The following is an 18,872-nucleotide window of genomic DNA, read 5'->3' as shown; positions in this document are numbered from 1 at the left end:
TGGGACCTAACCAGGACCAGTGGCCCCCACCAAGACATGGGACCCCAAATTAAAAGGTTGATAACATGTTTCTAATGTACATTCTAGTGAACCCCCTAACTCATATACAACTTTTTACACTGCAAACTGCTATAACCTGCAGACTACAGAGTACCTGTTTAGGCTACTGATTCAATATGTTAGACATGGAAGAGTTTTTTTTCCAACATAGCCTCTGTCACAGATTTGCCATCTCCTTTGATTTCCTTTTCCAAACATATCAGTCCTATACCTTTCTACTTTGACACGCCCCTTCTCTATGAAAAAAAGAGATGTTTCTGATTTTGGGTCATGCTAATACAGTATATTGATAACTTAATGAAGACAGATGTTTCCTCCTATGAGGCCAAACCACACAACCCCTGAAGATGGAATGCAGATAGAAAGCAGAGAGTCTCTCTTACCGCTTGGGTGGGTTGCTAACTGGAACATCTGTGGGGAGAAATGAAGCGGGAGACATTAGACATCTTTTTTTTATGTAACGTCATGCTTTTGTTAGTTACTATAACTTGTACCATATGGGAAGGACAGCTAAAAAGTTTGGAATACATCCAGATAGGTCTCAATGTGAGGAAAACTATACAAAAGTATATCTTATTTCCTCTTTACTTCATCTTAATTGACCTTGTTTTATGAAGAGCGGTAGGTCCTGTGTCTCCAAGAAGACAATCGCTGATGAAAACAGACCACAGGAAATGTATTATTAGCGCTATATAGGTCCTGTGTGCAAATCAGCTTTTATGGAAGATATTCCTATTCAAAACATTATTTAATTTATCCAGAGACAATGTGAGCCCTCTCATCTCACCTGGGAGGGCAAAGTCCCAGCCGGACGCCCGTGTCCTCCACCATCCGCTGGGTAACAGGCTTCCACTGTACAGCATCATCAACCCCAGAATTCCCCAGTGGAGAAATGCACCACAACCCACTTAACGGATTACTACGCGTAGGCTTCGTGAGAAGTATTTTAATTAAGCACTAATCGCTTCCTTTTGTCCGACAGAAGTTCACATAGATTTAAATCTCCTTCTTTAGCAAGGAGTGTAATTAACAGAGCTTGTTTGGCAACATGACTCAGGTAGTCAACAGCATACTGATATCAACCAGAGTTTCACTGCTCTTTATTCAATTAGAACCCGGCTCTCTTTATGACTGTCTGTCTGAAGATATTATGAAATCTCTTTAAGAACGGGCAGCACCTTATGAGACCAGTGGAGAAGAGTCACTCACAATGTGTTGTAATAGAAAGAACACTTTACCTGAAGAGGCCGTGGAGTCTTGTCCCTGTGAGGGATTGTCCTCCTGACCAGCAGGGGGCATTGCATTGAGGTTCTGTTGTGAGTGTGCAAGGGGTGTTGTTACTGCATTGTCCTGTGGTTGGCTTGTGGCCTCCATAGATGACTCGTTTGCCGTTTGCATGGCTTCCACTGCGTCTTTCTCATCAGCACTGTCATCAAACTCAAACTTCTCTCCTTGCTCTTCATCTTCCTCCTCCTCTTCCTCCCTCTGTTGCTGCTGATAATTCACAGTGGACATAAGCTCTGGAACAGAGAACAGAGACAAAGGGATAGTACAAATGTTGAAGAAAAAAACATAAATAATGTTCCTTGTCTGACAAAAACTGACATGCACTTGACTTCCCAAAATGTGCTACAATTTAGAAACTGATTGGAGTTTTCGTTTACAAAGCAAACACATATAAATAGTTAAATGTATAAATACACAAACCACAAAAATGTATAACAGTTGTAAGTACTAATAAAGTGTACTAAGGTATCTATGTAACCACCATGAACATGCAAAGGTTTTAAGCCACTTCAAGTGGAATGTCCATTTCATATTCATGACAAACTATTTTGGTAAAGCTTATTTACTTTGTGCTCTTTTTTCAATGACTAATCGTTGTTTAAACTTTACACAGTACTAAGACTCTAATCTGTAGTTTGTGTATGGGTGCTGGCTGCTGAGAACTCATGGTGAAAACTTAAAAGGTGGAATTATGTTGGAATGGGCTCCAGTTCCCCCTATTACAAAATGTTTGATTATCTGTACTTATATGTATATTTTTGACAACTTTTACTTCACTACATTCCTAAAGAAAATGTACTTTTTTCATTTCCCCTGACAACCAAAAGTACCCGTTACATTTTGAATGCTTAGCAGGACAGGAAAACGGACTCACTACACACACATGCTTCATTTGTAAATGATGTCTGAGTGTTGGAGTGTGCCCTTGGCGATCCGTAAAAAGAAGGAAAGAATTGTGCCATCTGGTTTGCTTAATATAAGGAATTTTAAATTATTTATATACTTACTTTTGATACTTAAGTACCGTATATTTAAAACCAAATACTTTTCGTCAAGTAGTATTTTACTGGGTGACTTTCACTTTTACTTAAGTCATTATCTTCAGGTTAAACGTAATTTCAGTTGAATGCCTTCAGTTGTACAACTGACTAGGTATCCCCCTTTCCCTTTACTCAAGTATGGCAATTGGGTACTATTTCCACCACTGGTTTTAGTTTCATTCCAATCTAAATTCCAGAAAAAACTATGGTGTGAAACATCAGCCTGGTCTCATAGACTAGACAAACGTTAATCTGGGACACTGAAATTAGTATAATATGTTACATTTGGTATGGTTACATAGGACAGAAGGTAACTTAAGGCAAACATGAAAGTAGGGTGGTTGGGTAGGTGTATAACACAAATGTCTAACAACCCGAAGGTTGTGTGTTCGAATTTCATCACAGACAACTTTAGCATTTGAGCTAATTTGCAACTACTTATTACTTTTAGCTACTTTGCAACCACTTAGCATGATAGCTAACCCTTACACTAACCTTAACCCTTTAACCTAACTCCAAACCCTAACCTTAACACTAACCTTAACCCTAACCCCTAGCCTAGCTAACTTTAGCCACCTAGCTAACATTAGCCACAACAAATTGCAATTTGTAACATATCATAAGAAATGGATGATGGACATCCACAAATGAATACATACCATACCAAACTTAATATATCAAACTAATTTGAGTGTCCCAGATGTACATTTACTATGTTACGCCAGTTTGGAAACATTAGCCTCATACGGTTTACATAGACATGTATTGTAATACAAAATCATATTTAGACAACTGCAAGATATTTTGTGAAGAAACAGTCTATTCCTGGATTCACAGGTCACTAAATCCTTTCACTGGGTCATCTGATGTAAATTTAAAAACTATAGTTAAGTCTGGTCAGAGTTGAGTTGTTGTGACCACTACGCTGTATTACCTACATTACTGAATGTGGGTCACTAGCAACAGGTTGTTTTGACTAGTTTGCTTTCTCAGTACTGTGAAAAATTCCAATCCTTTAAGCACGGCAGAATTATGGCTGCCTCCAGAACCACAAAGGAAGAGACATGCAACAGAGAGGGGATTACAGTTCCAGTATAAAAGCAGGACAAAATTGCTGAGAAAGGCTGTTAGCATAATTAAACAGTCTGACAGGGCTTACCTGAAGATTAAAGGAGATATCTATACCCTGACGGTGATGAGCCCATACGGGTTGTTTTTGTCATTTTAATAGGGTATTCCTCTCACTACATACAACGTGTCTGGCCTAAATACCTCAACCTCATAGCTGGGGGGGTTTCCCTACATGTAGAGGGCGGCTCTGTATCCTTAGCAGAGCACCACTCCTGAGTCCTGGAGTTCTAGTGAAGTCTCATAGTGCAGCATCTGCTTTACATTTCGATTAGTGCTGAACTGTTTCCTCTGCAGGAACATTCCTGGCCCTGATTGGCCTGTTTGCACGCCCCCTTGGGGAATGACAGCATAGGGTAAAGTGGGGTGGACCAGAACATGGGCGGCAAAAGAGTTTGGAGTTGGCCCATTTGGAGATCATTGCACAATTCATTTTCATCCCAAATCCTCCACTGAATACAAAGTCTGACTCAACCCTCTCCTGACAGTTCTATCAGGAAATTAGGTCAGTTATAGGGAGTGGGGTACTGTAATGTTGTTGGCATGGTGATGGCTTGAAACTACTAAACAGGGATACTTTTCTAATCTTAATTTGAGACGTATTAAACATGAGTGGCAAAGTAGGCCAGGTTTGAAAATTGCAGTCACTTTTCTTCAGGGGTAATATACTACTTAGTATTAATACTAAGACCATATCCTCACTCGGTCGGTACAATTCTGGTCATGTGTGGACCCAGCCCACCACGGCCTCTATCCTCTTCGCTGTACCACAAACCCAGTTTCTCCAGACGGCCCACTTACTGCTCTAATAAACAATGAGCCTTTTGTAGGGGAAAAGCTCTGCTCACTCTCAGAAAGCATTGTTTCTGCATTGGTCACTGAACTGCTGGACTGTCTGGGAGTGAGATCACAGGTCAGAGGGTGATGACCATGCTGTGCAGTATGTGATATGTCAGAGCCATGCTCTGCTCAGTATAATGGAGGATCTGTGGGATAAAATCAATGAGAACTGCTCCTCCCTCCAAGTTAAATACTTTAGTAGTCTACCGCTATGTATAATGGAAAAATCACCAGGGTTTTTTCCAGAGAAGGAAAAGCAGGATTGGCAAAATAATATTTCATAATAAGTTCTGTTGGTGTAATTGATATGATCTTTCGAGCAGAGCATCCCCTAAGTTCTTTGACATTGAGCAATATGTATTAAATACTCTAACACAATACAATTGCAAAATGAAAATGAATGAGATGTCACTTTTTGCATAAAAAATGCACTTGACATTGCCAGCAGAAAATAGTTTGCCGCCTGACAAATCAAATCAAAGTTTATTTGTCATGTGCGCCGAATACAACAGGTGATCTTACAGTGAAATGCTTACTTACAGGCTCTAACCAATAGTGCAAAAAGGTATTAGGTGAACAATAGGTAAGTGAAGAAACAAAAACAACAGTAAAAAGACAGTGAAAAATAACAGTAGTGAGGCTATAAAAGTAGAGAGGCTACATACAGACACCGGTTCGTCGGGCTGATTGAGGTAGTATGTACATGTAGATATGGTTAAAGTAACTATACATATATGGTGAACAGAAAGTAGCAGTAGCGTAAAAGAGGGGTTGGCCGGGGATGGGTGACGGGACACAATGCAGATAGCCCGGTTAGCCAATGTGTGGGAGCACGGATTGGTCAGGCCAATTGAGGTAGTATGTACATGAATGTATAGCCTCTTCAAACTCAGGAAACCCCCTCCTTTTGTTGAAATACTTTTGTACCACATAAATTTAAAAACCAAACTCGAAGTGAAAAATCTTTTAGACTGCCTGTTAAAAGAGACTAGGATAAGAGGAAACTAAGCTTGAACTAGTTCTGTCCTAAAGGCATTTTTGAGGAAATTGGATACAGTACCTTGCAGAATTAAAATGAAACAAACACAACCACACACCCTAACGCAAATAAAGAGTTCAGCCCAGCCATGGTGTGGCAATGTTTGGAGAAGATGCAGAGGCGACAAGGAGGTCTTTGGTTGGACCTTGACTTCCAGAACACTCCCTGTTCACTGTTCACTGCTGGATGCAAAAGCAGATGGTGCAAGTGCAGACAGGAGGAAGGCACATACAGTGCCTTGCGAAAGTATTCGGCCCCCTTGAACTTTGCGACCTTTTGCCACATTTCAGGCTTCAAACATAAAGATATAAAACTGTATTTTTTTGTGAAGAATCAACAACAAGTGGGACACAATCATGAAGTGGAACGACATATATTGGATATTTCAAACTTTTTTAACAAATCAAAAACTGAAAAATTGGGCGTGCAAAATTATTCAGCCCCTTTACTTTCAGTGCAGCAAACTCTCTCCAGAAGTTCAGTGAGGATCTCTGAATGATCCAATGTTGACCTAAATGACTAATGATGATGAATACAATCCACCTGTGTGTAATCAAGTCTCCGTATAAATGCACCTGCACTGTGATAGTCTCAGAGGTCCGTTAAAAGCGCAGAGAGCATCATGAAGAACAAGGAACACACCAGGCAGGTCCGAGATACTGTTGTGAAGACGTTTAAAGCCGGATTTGGATACAAAAAGATTTCCCAAGCTTTAAACATCCCAAGGAGCACTGTGCAAGCGATAATATTGAAATGGAAGGAGTATCAGACCACTGCAAATCTACCAAGACCTGGCCGTCCCTCTAAACTTTCAGCTCATACAAGGAGAAGACTGATCAGAGATGCAGCCAAGAGGCCCATGATCACTCTGGATGAACTGCAGAGATCTACAGCTGAGGTGGGAGACTCTGTCCATAGGACAACAATCAGTCGTATATTGCACAAATCTGGCCTTTATGGAAGAGTGGCAAGAAGAAAGCCATTTCTTAAAGATATCCATAAAAAGTGTTGTTTAAAGTTTGCCACAAGCCACCTGGGAGACACACCAAACATGTGGAAGAAGGTGCTCTGGTCAGATGAAACCAAAATTGAACTTTTTGGCAACAATGCAAAACGTTATGTTTGGCGTAAAAGCAACACAGCTCATCACCCTGAACACACCATCCCCACTGTCAAACATGGTGGTGGCAGCATCATGGTTTGGGCCTGCTTTTCTTCAGCAGGGACAGGGAAGATGGTTAAAATTGATGGGAAGATGGATGGAGCCAAATACAGGACCATTCTGGAAGAAAACCTGATGGAGTCTGCAAAAGACCTGAGACTGGGACGGAGATTTGTCTTTCAACAAGACAATGATCCAAAACATAAAGCAAAATCTACAATGGAATGGTTCAAAAATAAACATATCCAGGTGTTAGAATGGCCAAGTCAAAGTCCAGACCTGAATCCAATCGAGAATCTGTGGAAAGAACTGAAAACTGCTGTTCACAAATGCTCTCCATCCAACCTCACTGAGCTCGAGCTGTTTTGCAAGGAGGAATGGGAAAAAATTTCAGTCTCTCGATGTGCAAAACTGATAGAGACATACCCCAAGCGACTTACAGCTGTAATCGCAGCAAAAGGTGGCGCTACAAAGTATTAACTTAAGGGGGCTGAATAATTTTGCACGCCCAATTTTTCAGTTTTTGATTTGTTAAAAAAGTTTGAAATATTCAATAAATGTCGTTCCACTTCATGATTGTCCCACTTGTTGTTGATTCTTCACAAAAAAATACAGTTTTATATCTTTATGTTTGAAGCCTGACATGTGGCAAAAGGTCGCAAAGTTCAAGGGGGCCGAATACTTTCGTAAGGCACTGTATTTCCTAATGATTCAATGTTTGGGAGTATAGAATGTGCAACTGCAAGCTGGATTCATAGAGATGTTTGAATTCAAACATGAGATGGGAGAGATCTGCTGAACTGAATGTGCAATATCCCCCACAAAGACTTGAGTCCAGTGCTGGCTGCCCGCATAAGGCCCAGGCCGGGGCAGTCATTGGTTAGGCAAGGAGAGGGAGTCAGGGTGCATAAATGGACAATAGAACAGAGGCGCAGCTGGTGGAGTATAGACTGAATAAACAGCAACGGAATTCTTACAGAAGGCAGCTAAAACAGCCTTCTTTTATCTAGGCTCTTCCTTGGTTTTATGGAGGGTGGTTTGACTGGTTTCCAAACTTCCACTCTCTACTAGACAGGAGATGCAATGGAACATATCAGTCCAAAGAAGTTCTTCCTCCTTTTTCTGAATATCAAGATCCCAAAGGAAATAGTCTTGTCGTCAAGAGATAGGGATGTGAGACAACCCATTTAGACGCAAGAAACAGTTCATCTGGTCAGAAGCAGTTGTCTGTCATCCTTTAGCTGTCAAAAACAGAGCTCCGTGAGTGGGAGTGTTTGCAACACATACTAATGGATTGTATGCCTCCTCGATTCCCCAACTAACTCCTGCCAAACTTTGAGCATAGGGACCTGTTAGATTATCTGACTGTCAGATTTAACTCAGAGTAGAATTTATCATAAACCAGAACTCAGTTTGTTTTTCTCCTGATGTAAGCTCCATTGTAAGCTACAGAAAGCTGTGTTATAGTGTAATGATTACTGAACATTGAGAACAAATGTGTCAGCATCATAGACTGTATGGACAGCATAGTGAAACATTCATGATGCGCTGCTTTCATACGCACTGCCATGGTCGGCACTGTTCAGACATGCAGGTATACATTATTCATACAAGAGCCACATTGGCCTTCAGTTGCCCTCCACTACAGAAGCTGTTGCTTTGCCCACTGTGCACGAAGGTAGTCTGTGATGGCAGTCACACTACTCAAGGTCACAGTGAGTGTTACTGTTCTCCACTGTTTCTCCATCTGGGCTCTGACCACTAACTGTACTGACTATACAGTGGCAAGAAAAAGTATGTGAACCCTTTGGAGAAATCTGGATTTCTGCATAAATTGGTCATAAAATTTGATCTGATCTTCATCTAGGTCACAACAACTGACAAACACAGTCTGCTTAAACCAATAACACGCAAACAATTATACGTTTTCATGTCTTTATTGAACACACCGTGTAAACATTCACAGTGCAGGGTGGGAAAAGTATGTGAACCCTTGGATTTAATAACTGGTTGACCCTCTGGCAGCAACAAACAAATGTTTTCTGTAGTTGCAGATCAGACCTGTAACGGTCTGAGTGTAGTGGGTGAGGAGTCAGGCGCAGGAAGCAGAGAGTTCAGGGGAGTGCTATTTTAATGCACAGAGAAACGGCGAACATAAGCCAACCCTCACAAAAACACAGGGCGTAATGAACAAACAAATGCCCCAAACAGGGGGATTTAACTGTCCAGAAAAGGACCGGCTGGTACCCCAACACACACTGTTGGTGCGCCCACAGTGCGTCTGCCTTCACGTTCTGGGAGCCCGGTCTATATGATAAAGTGAACCGGAATCGAGTGAAAAACATGGCCCACCTTGCCTGCCGCGGGTTCAGTCTCCTAGCTACCCGAATATACTCCAGATTTTGGTGGTCGGTCCAGATGAGAAAGGGGTGCTTAGCCCCCTCAAGCCAGTGTCTCCACACCTTCAGAGCCTCCTCCTCCGGTACCCCTCGGCAAAGCCCCTCCCAACTCCATCGGAACAGGAGTGGAGGTGCTGGGTGGTGGAACACACAGGACCCTCTCCGAACACCCGCGGGCAGCCAGCAGATTGTCCAGTCGGATGGACATGTCAATTAGCTCATCCAAGGAAAGAGCGGTGTCCCGACACGCTAGCTCCCTGCGGACGTCCTCCCGGAGACTACACCGGTAGTGGTCGATAAGGGCCCTGTCGTTCCACCCGGATCCTGCTGCCAAGGTACGGAACTCCAACGCGTAATCCTGGGCGCTCCTCTTCTCCTGCCGGAGATGGAATAGTCGTTCTCCCGCCGCTCGGCCATCTGGAGGAGGGTCAAACACGGCGCGGAAGCGGCGAGAAAACTCGGGCTAGTGCTCCTTAGCTGAGTCTGGGCCATTCCAAACTGCATTTGCCCACTCCAGAGTACGACCCGTGAGGCAGGAGATGAGGACATTCACCCTCTCCGCTCCCGAGAGAGTGGGTGTGACGGTGGCCAGGTACAGTTCTAGCTGGAGTAAGAACCCCTGGCACCCTGCTGCCGCTCCATCATAGACCCTCGGGAGCGTAAGACGGAGGGTGCTGGAGTCGGGAGATGGGGAGTCCTGAGGAGGGGGGGCCATTCTCTCCATCACCAGATCCATCGCCGTTCCGATCCGATGGAGAACGGTGGTGTGATGTAGAACCCTCTCTTCCATCGATGGGAGGGGAGTGGCTGTTGCTCCTGCTGACTCCATTCCAGGTGTGCGGGATTCTGTAACGGTCTGAGTGTAGTGGGTGAGGAGTCAGGCGCAGGAAGCAGAGAGTTCAGGGGAGTGCTATTTTAATGCACAGAGAAACGGCGAACATAAGCCAACCCTCACGAAAACACAGGGCGTAATGAACAAACAAATGCCCCAAACAGGGGGACTTAAACTGTCCAGAAAAAACCCACAAAATGGGAAAACACAAAACCCATAGACGTGCACACAAGTACACCAAACAGACGATCACAATAATTAATCCCGCACAAGGAACCATGCGGGCCGGCTGACTAATAAAGCCTTACACTAACTACCTAACTCAAAACAGGTGCACTCAATAAACACATAAGGAGGGGGAGGAAATAATCAGTGGCAGCTAGTAGGCCGGCAACGACGACCGCCGAGCGCCACCCGAACGGGAAGGGGAGTGTCCTTCGGTCGGAGTCGTGACAAGACCAGCACAACGGTCAGGAGGAATTTTGGTCCATTCCTCTTTACAAAACTGTTTCAGTTCAGCAATATTCTTGGGATGTCTGGTGTGAACAGCTCACTTGAGGTCATGCCACAGCATTTCAATCAGGTTGAGGTCAGGACTCGGACTGGGCCACTCCAGAAGGCGTATTTTCTTCTGTAGAAGCCATTCTGTTGTTGATTTACTTCTGTGTTTTAGGTCATTGTCCTGTTGCATCACCCAACTTCTGTTGAGCTTCAATTGGTGGACAGATAGCGTTACATTCTCCTGAAAAATGTCTTGATAAACTTGGGAATTAATTTTTCCGTCGATGATAGCATACCGTCCAGGCCCTGAGGCAGCAAAGCAGCCCAAAACCATGATGCTCCCTCCATCATACTTTACAGTTGGGATGAAGTTTTGATGTTGGTGTGTTGTGCCTTTTTTCCTCCACACATAGTGCTGTGTGTTCCTTCCAAGCATCTCAACTATCGTTTCATCTGTCCACAGAATATTTTGCCAGTAGTGCTGTGTGTTCCTTCCAAGCAACTCAACTATAGTTTCATCTGTCCACAGAATATTTTGCCAGTAGTGCTGTGGAACATCCAGATGTTTTTTGCGAACTTCAGACATGGAAAGTTTTTTTTTGGACAGCAGTGGCTTCTTCCATGGTGTCCTCCCATGAACACCATTCTTGTTTAGTGTTATACGTATCATAGACTCGTCAACAGAGATGTTAGAATGTTCTTTAGCTTAACCTCATTGAGCATGCTGCGCTGTGCTCACGCAGTCATCTTTACAGGACGGCCACTCCAAAGAAGAGTAGCAACAGTGCTGAACTTTCTCCATTTACAGACTATTTGTCTTACTGTGGACTGATGAACATCAATGCTTTTTGACATACTTCTGTAACCCTTTCCAGCTTTATGCAAGTCAACAATTCTAAATCTGGGGTCTTCTGAGATCTCTTTTGTTCGAGGCATGGTTCACATCAGGCAATGTGAAAAGCAAACTCCAATTTTGTGAATGTTTTTAATACGGCAGGGCAGCTCTAACCAACATCTCCAATCTCGTCTCAATGATTGTACTCCAGGTTAGCGGACTCCTGACTCCAGTTAGCGTTTGGAGAAGTCATTAGCCTTGGAGTTCACATAAGTTTTCCAACCTACACTGTGAATGTTTAAATTATGTATTCAATATAGACAAGAAAAATACAATAATTTGTGTGTTATTAGTTTAAGCAGACTGTGTTTGTCTGTTGTTGTGACTTAGATGAAGATCAGATCTAATTTTATAACCAGTTTATGCAGAAATCCAGATAATACCAAAGGGTTCACATTCTTTTTCTTGTCACAGTACATACCTTGTCACAGTACATACCTAAGTCCAAACACTGCAGGTAAGTCACTTCCCTAATAGCAATGTAATTATAGTATAAATCCACTTTATATTTGTAACGTAGTCATAGTTGACATTGCACATTCATAAATGTATATTGTACATCCTGCTGTGTACATAGCAGTTTTATTACTATCCATACTACCTTCCTCTATTGACTTATTTTGTATTATTATTTATAACGTACTACAATGTTGAGGGAGCTAGCATGTAAGCATTTCACTGCACCTTTTATACCTGCTGTAAACTGTGTATGTGACAAGTTTAACCAAGATCAAACATTCTAGGTGTATGGTAAGTCCTTAATAATCAAACATTCCCATCTAGGGTTATGGTTGGGTGTCAGAATGACCAAAACGTCACTGTGTGACAGCAGGTTCACTGACCTGGGTGTCCTGTTCCCACACTCTCCATTGTGATCTCTGTCAATGGCGCATCTGAATGATCTTTTCTTGGGCCAATGAAAGCTCGGTTTGAAGCTTTGTGTACATGTTCATTGTTGATACTTCCCTATTGTTCAGTCTTTGCCAGCCAGGGTTGTTGTTCAGTATCATTATACAGAATTGTTAGCTGTTACAATACAGAGGGGGGTTGAGCTGTCCCTTTGATGCAGTCATAGGAATTTGACTTTGCTATTAATGTATGAATGCAACTTACGGCACAGTTACAGCAAGCATGAAGGATGTGACACAGTACAGAGAGATGGTAGGGCTGTGATGGTCATGGAATTTTGGATGACTTATTGGTCAGCCAAATGACCGCGCTCACTGTTAAAACGCCCCCCCCCCCCCCCCCCCCCCCCCCTTTGCTCCTGACTGCATATGCTGCCATTGAAATATATTATATTTCTATGTGTGCAGCTGCTGCAGGGAGGGGCCGTTGCCTAAAATAATGATTCGCTACAACACCTTGCTTGTTTTAGCGAGGAGCAATAAAGTTTCACGTTACAGCGGAAACGGGCACGAATGTCCTACCGTCCCGTCTTCAGTCAGCCATTCTTTACTATTCTTTTTTAAAGCGGTTATGACGGTTATTTTATTTTTATGCCGGTCTTCATCCATAACTGTCTGTACTAATTCCCCTAGGGCTTCCGGGAGTGGGAAGGCCTCAGCTGTGTATTCACTATGGCGTGAGAGGAAAAGGCGAATGGGGTCCCATTCATAGGAGAATCTTTGTGGTTTAAGCTCCAGGCCAGACATGCATGGACTATTAATTAATGGAACTTGATTGTCGAACAAAAGTTTAACAGTCTGACTCAGGGAATGCTGGGACATCCGACTAAAGCGGGAAACACTACATCTTTCCAAAATGCAGATCAGAGGTCCCCCTCTCCCCATTCCTTTCTCCTCTGTGGGGATGAGGCAGCGTGAAATTCATTCAGGGAGGGGCTATTGTACTCCAGGAAGGAGCCCCAAGACTAGGGCTGGATAGACGACTCATGTTTCAGCCTGGGGCTATGGAGGGGGTACAGTAATGTATATACTGGAGTGGAGTATCACTGGCCCAGTTCTGCCTGGAATCAATGTATAGATCCTCCCTATAGATGGTGTATGTCTCTGGACCAGAGTGCCTCATGGTCTTCCCTTGATAATATGGGTAGCCAAGCCCCAGACACAGCCCTCTCTGAAGGTTAGTCCTGGTGTAATTGTCTGTGAAAGAGTGTATTCAACAAAGAGGCCACCCGGCTTTGGGTATTGCCTCTGCTCTCCTTTCCTCCTCTGTAACTCCGCTGCCCGAAGCTGCAAGCTATCGGACCCAGGGTCTGAGAGCACAAAACAACACACCCACCCACCCCCACTCCATCCATGGCCCCTTCCACAAAGCTCTTGTCTTGGTGAACATGCAGAGAAGTGAAACAAAAAAGAGGGAGAGTGTGTATAGTAGAATACAATAAAAATACATCTCTCACCTTCTTGTCCTCGGTAGTATTTCCTCCAACAAGCTTCAGTTACTCCCTGTGGACTCTTTAATCCTGGTTACCTCCCATGAACATTCTGCTTATATACTGGCAGGTTCCTCACTCATTCCCCTGTATGTCTGCTTTAAGAGCTCCTAGGCTCCGGCAGAATAGACTGGAAATACTGTTTACTTTCCCACATTAGGTCAGCTCCACTCCTCACACTAGCTGCTCTGAATGAGGCTCCCCCTACTCCCTCCTCTCTTGATTCTATGGTTCAGTCCCTCCCTCTCGCTCTCTTTCTCACAATTTCTTGCCCCGTCTTTCTGTCCCTCTTCCCTCTTTTTCTCTCCCCTTATGTTTAGTCCCTCCCTCCCTCCTCCAATCTCCTGCCCCCTGCTGCTTAACAGACACAAAGCAGGCCAAAGGGCTTTCGCAGCATTGATTGGCCAATGGCAGAGCAAAAGTCTTGGCTTCGGCCAATAGAAATGCTAAAGTATGGCACATGCCCAATCAGAGCAGATATGCAGATGTAGAGGGTGGGCCAAGAGGTATTAGGATGGGAAACTTGGGTGAAAGGGGGAATAGTTTGGAACAATGTTAGTGATTACATCACCAAGCCAAGGACTTGAGGAATACAAATTTTAAAATGTAAAAATACTAATGTCAACTGAACTAAGATGGACATCAGTAGAGAGGAAAGAGAAGCACCTGAGAATATTAGTGCAATATGTGTTTTATAACTACCATATAACAATTGTCAGTAAACATCTCCTTTTTAGGTACAAACATTTTGGTCAATTTATATATTCAAGGAAAGAGAATAATGTACCGTAAAAGCTGTGATTGGCTGAATGTCTTGAACTCTGACTTAATATGTCAATGGCTCAATTTCTGCTCCTAAGTTCATTTACTTTACAGCAAGGCAGTGAGTGACCTGGACCACTGGCAGACATCAGGTGTCAAGCCCCATTAACAAGCCTGCAGTTCTAAAATCAAACTATTTATCAATTCTCTTTATTGATGTTTCAAGGCAACTTGACTTACTTGGCTTATTCCTTTCAACTCCTAGTGGAACAAAGGGCCTCAGAGCTGCAACTCCAGAAAACTCTGTTCTGGAACGTTTTCTTGATTTCATTCCAGGTGGTTCCTGCCTTCATCTTCTCCTCATTTGTACTGTTCCATGTCTTTTTTGGGCAGCCAACCTTCCTTCTGCCCTGTGGGTTTCCCTCTCAGCAAAAGAAAGTCACCTTAAAATATAGAACTTCACAGCTCACACATACTCAAACTGAGAATTAGCTTATTTTCTCAGATCTGCATTTAAGCAATGAGGTATGTCTATTGTTGTTGAGGGGATTTATTAAAACACATTGAACAAATACACAGAGTACAAAGTAAAAGATGACAATTCACTTTTTTCATTCATTTGCAATTTAGCACAAACATCTGTACCATTATAACACTGCTTGAATTCAATGTCTCTCTCAAAGCTAGCTACACAGAGCAACCATCTCTGAAATTTACCAACTTTACCAAAGTGAACCTTCATACAAAAGATTTCACATGCTGTACATTCACTGCAACAAAGGTGCCTTTACCAGGGTCATTTGGTAGCTTTTGAAGCCTTGTTTATAAGCATGTACATACACTGTAAATATATTTATAGTATTAGACTGAGGCCTTCTTACAAACACATTACATTCATACTGACTTCAGTTTGATTGCATTTCATAGTCACTTCAGCACTCCGTAAGGAAACAGACATGTGGATTTGATTGAACACATCCTGTGCGCACATTGCAGTTCTATGGCAACTACCCTGCAACATTCAGTTTCTCTCATGCATACTGTGTAGTTAGGTACATGATCGATAAGAGTATGAGAGAGACAAAGCACTGTAAATCTTAGTATTTACATAGCGTTGTTATATGCTGCTATCCAGTAACACTATTTCAATCAATGACAAGGTGTGTGGGTCTTGTCCAAACCTACACTATAGCTAGTCCACACAGTGACCCTCACATGACTTACAAATGGAGTAACAGGCTGAACAGAAACACTGGGACTGTACACTCCATGGACAGAACAGCACTGATAAACACGCACTAAATTGGGGGCAAAATAGTAGCCTAAGAACTGGCATGTGCCCTATTTGTTATTCCTATTTCAACTGGCCAATATCTATTGTTGTGTTTGTAATTGAATGAGGTCAGTCAAGGCCGTGTGATACTGCACTCAGTTAAACTTCAGGTAAAGTGCTTTGTCTGAGAAGACAGTCAGACACGGGCAGACACTGTGTAGTAACACTTTTCAGCCAACAGAGCACCTCAGAACATTCATATAAAAAGCCTATAGAGCAGAGCTACAATCACACCCTGTATACAGTAATCTCTTCAGTTCAGGACAGTCCATTTACAATTCCTTTCTCAAGACCTCCACATGAGGGCTATAGCCGTGTCATTAAAAATAATACAAATAGGTACACTACCGTTCAAAAGTTTGGGGTCACTTAGAAATGTCCTTGTTTTTAAAAGAAAAGCAATTTTTTTGTCCATTAAAATAACATCAAATTGATCAGATATACAGTGTAGACATGGTTAATGTTGTAAATGACTATTGTAGCTGGAAACGTCAGATTTTTTATGGAATATCTACATAGGCGTACAGAGACCCATTATCAGCAACCATCACTCCTATGTTCCAATGGCACGTTGTCTTAGCTAATCCAAGTTTATCATTTTAAAAGGCTAATAGATCATTAGAAACCCCTTTTGCAATTATGTTAGCATAGCTGAAAACTGTTGTCCTGAATTACTGAAGCAATAAAACTGGCCTTTAGACTAGTTGAGTATCAGCGTTTGTGGGTTCGATTACATGGCTAGAAACAAAGAACTTTCTTCTGAAACTCGTCAGTCTATTCTTGTTCTGAGAAATTAACTTATTTGGGGTAGGGGGCAGTATTTGGTAGCTTGGATGAAAAACGTGCCCAAATTAAGCTGCCTGCTACTCAGCCGTAAAAGCTAGAATATGCATATAATTAATACATTTGGATAGAAAACACTCTTGACGTTTCTAAAACTGTTTGAATGATGTCTGTGGGTATAACAGAACTCATATGGCAGGCAAAAACCAGAGAAAAAATCCAACCAGGAAGTGGGAAATCTGAGGTTTGTAGTTTTTCAACTCAGCCCCCATTTAAGATACAGTGGGATATTAGTTATGTTTCACTTCCCACGGCTTCCACTAGATGTCAACAGTATTTAGAACCTGTTTTGAAGATTATACTCTAAAGGAGGGGCTCATAAGAGCTCTTTGAGTGAGTGGTCTGGCAGAGTGCCATAGCCTCGGTCATGCGCGCTCAAGTGAAAGGTAGCTATGTTCCACTTCATTTTTACAGACAAAGGAATTGTCCGGTTGGAACATTAATGAAGTTTTATGTTAAAAACATCCTAAAGATTAATTCCATACTTAGTTTGGCATGTTTCTATGGGCTGTAACGGAACTTTTTGAACTTTTCGTTCAGCACGACCTGAACGCGCTTTTGGATTTGTTTACCAAACGCCCTAACAAAAGAAGATATTTGGACATAACTGGTGGACATTATCGAACAAATGAAACATTTATGATGGAACTGGGATTCCTGGGAGTGCATTCTGATGAAGATCATCAAAGGTAAGTGAATATTTAAAATGCTTTTTCTGAGTAATGTTGACTACCCAATATGGTGGGTATCTTTTGGCTGCTTTGTTGTCTAAAGGCTGTACTCAGATTATTGTATGGTTTGCTTTCTCCGTAAAGTTTTTTAAAAAATTTGATCTGACACAGCGGTTGCATTAAGGAGAAGTTTATCTAAAGTTCCATGTATAATTTAGCAATGTTTATTATGAGTATTTCTGTCATTTGATATGGCTCTCTGCACAATCACCGCATGTTTTAGAACTACTGAACGTAACGCGCCAATGTAAACTCCGTTTTTTTAATATAAATATGAACTTTATCAAACAAAACATACATGTATTGTGTAACATGAAGTCCTATGAGTGTCATCTGATGAAAATCATCAAAGGTTAGTGATTCATTTTATCTCTATTTCTGCTTTTTGTGACTCCTCTCTCTGCCTGGAAAAATGGCTGTGTTTTTTGTGGCTTGGTGGTGACCTAACATAATCGTTTGTGGTACTTTCACTGTAAACCCTTTTGGGAATCAGACACTGTGGCTGGATTAACGAGAATTTTATCTTTAAAATGGTGTAAAATACTTGTATGCTTGAGGAATTTTAATTATGAGATTTTTGTTGTTTTGAATTTGGCGCCATGCACTTTTCTATTGCGGAGGGGTTCCACTACACTCTAACGTACTTGTCCTCTTGTTCAGTTGTGCACCGGGGCCTCCCACTCCTCTTTCTTTTCTGGTTAGGTCCAGTTTGCGCTGTTCTGTGAAGGGAGTAGTACGGCGTTATACGAGATCTTCAGTTTCTTGACAAATTCTTGCATGGAATAGCCTTCATTTCTCAGAACAAGAATAGACTGACGAGTTTCAGAAGAAAGTACTTTGTTTCTAGCCATTTTGAGCCTGTAATCAAACCCACAAATGCTGATGCTCCAGATACTCAACTAGTCTAAAGAAGGCCAGTTTTATTACTTCTTTAAAAAGGACAACAGTTTTCAGCTGTGCTAGCATAATTGCAAAAGGGGTTTCTAATGATCTATTAGCCTTTTAAAATGATAAACATGGATTAGCTAACACAACGTGCCATTGCGACACAGGAGTGATGGTTGCTGATAATTGGTCTCTGTACGCTTATGTAGATATTCCATAAAAAATCTGCCATTTCCAGCTACAATAGTCATTTACAACATTAACAATGTCTACACTGTATTTCTGATCAATTTGATGCTATTCTTTTCTTTCAAAAACAAGGACATTTCTATGTGACCCCAAACTTTTGAACGGTAGTGTAATGCCTCTAGTCTTTGAGAGAAAAATAAGAGCAAACATCGCATTTAAAGGTCCAATGCAGACGTTCTTATCTCAATATAAAATCATTTCTGGGTAACAATTAAGTGCCTTACTGTGATTGTTTTCGATTAAAATGATAAAAATGAAACAAAAAGCTTTTTTTTTTTTTAGCAAAGAGCAATATTTCAAGCAATAATTTTTTCAGGACTGTCTGGGAGTGATCTTGAGTGGGGAGGGTAAACTGAAAACTAGCTGTTATTGAGAGGTTTGGAGCTCTCTTTCTAATTGGTCTGTTAACTACTTTACCGCCTGGTGATGTCACCAGGCAGGCCAAAACTCCGTCCCATGAAAATAGGTTGAAATTTCAGGCAGTCTTT

At 42.0% G+C, this 18,872-nt stretch overlaps 1 protein-coding gene across 3 annotated transcripts in view; it reads right to left on the bottom strand.

Moving 5' to 3' along the window:
• Positions 1–13,799, bottom strand: part of LOC115143265 (rho guanine nucleotide exchange factor 10-like protein) — a 122,225-nt gene extending 108,426 nt beyond the window's left edge. For 2 of the 3 annotated variants that reach the window (XM_029683478.2, XM_029683479.2), the window contains exons 1-3: positions 13,549–13,799; positions 1,299–1,580; positions 444–471 (exon numbers count right to left, since the gene is read on the bottom strand). In XM_029683478.2, the coding sequence (XP_029539338.1) occupies positions 444–471; positions 1,299–1,575 (305 nt within the window). In that variant the 5' untranslated portion in view covers positions 1,576–1,580; positions 13,549–13,799. Of the gene's footprint in view, positions 1–443; positions 472–663; positions 810–1,298; positions 1,581–13,548 lie in introns of those variants that run through there. The other variant, XM_029683480.2, reaches the window with a different exon arrangement.
• Positions 13,800–18,872: the final 5,073 nt, after the last annotated feature.

Source organism: Oncorhynchus nerka, linkage group LG15, assembly GCF_034236695.1.
Source record: "Oncorhynchus nerka isolate Pitt River linkage group LG15, Oner_Uvic_2.0, whole genome shotgun sequence".
Classification (NCBI taxonomy): Eukaryota; Metazoa; Chordata; class Actinopteri; order Salmoniformes; family Salmonidae; genus Oncorhynchus; species Oncorhynchus nerka.
Note: the sequence above shows the minus strand (reverse complement) of the source record. Positions and strands in the feature narration are given on the sequence as shown.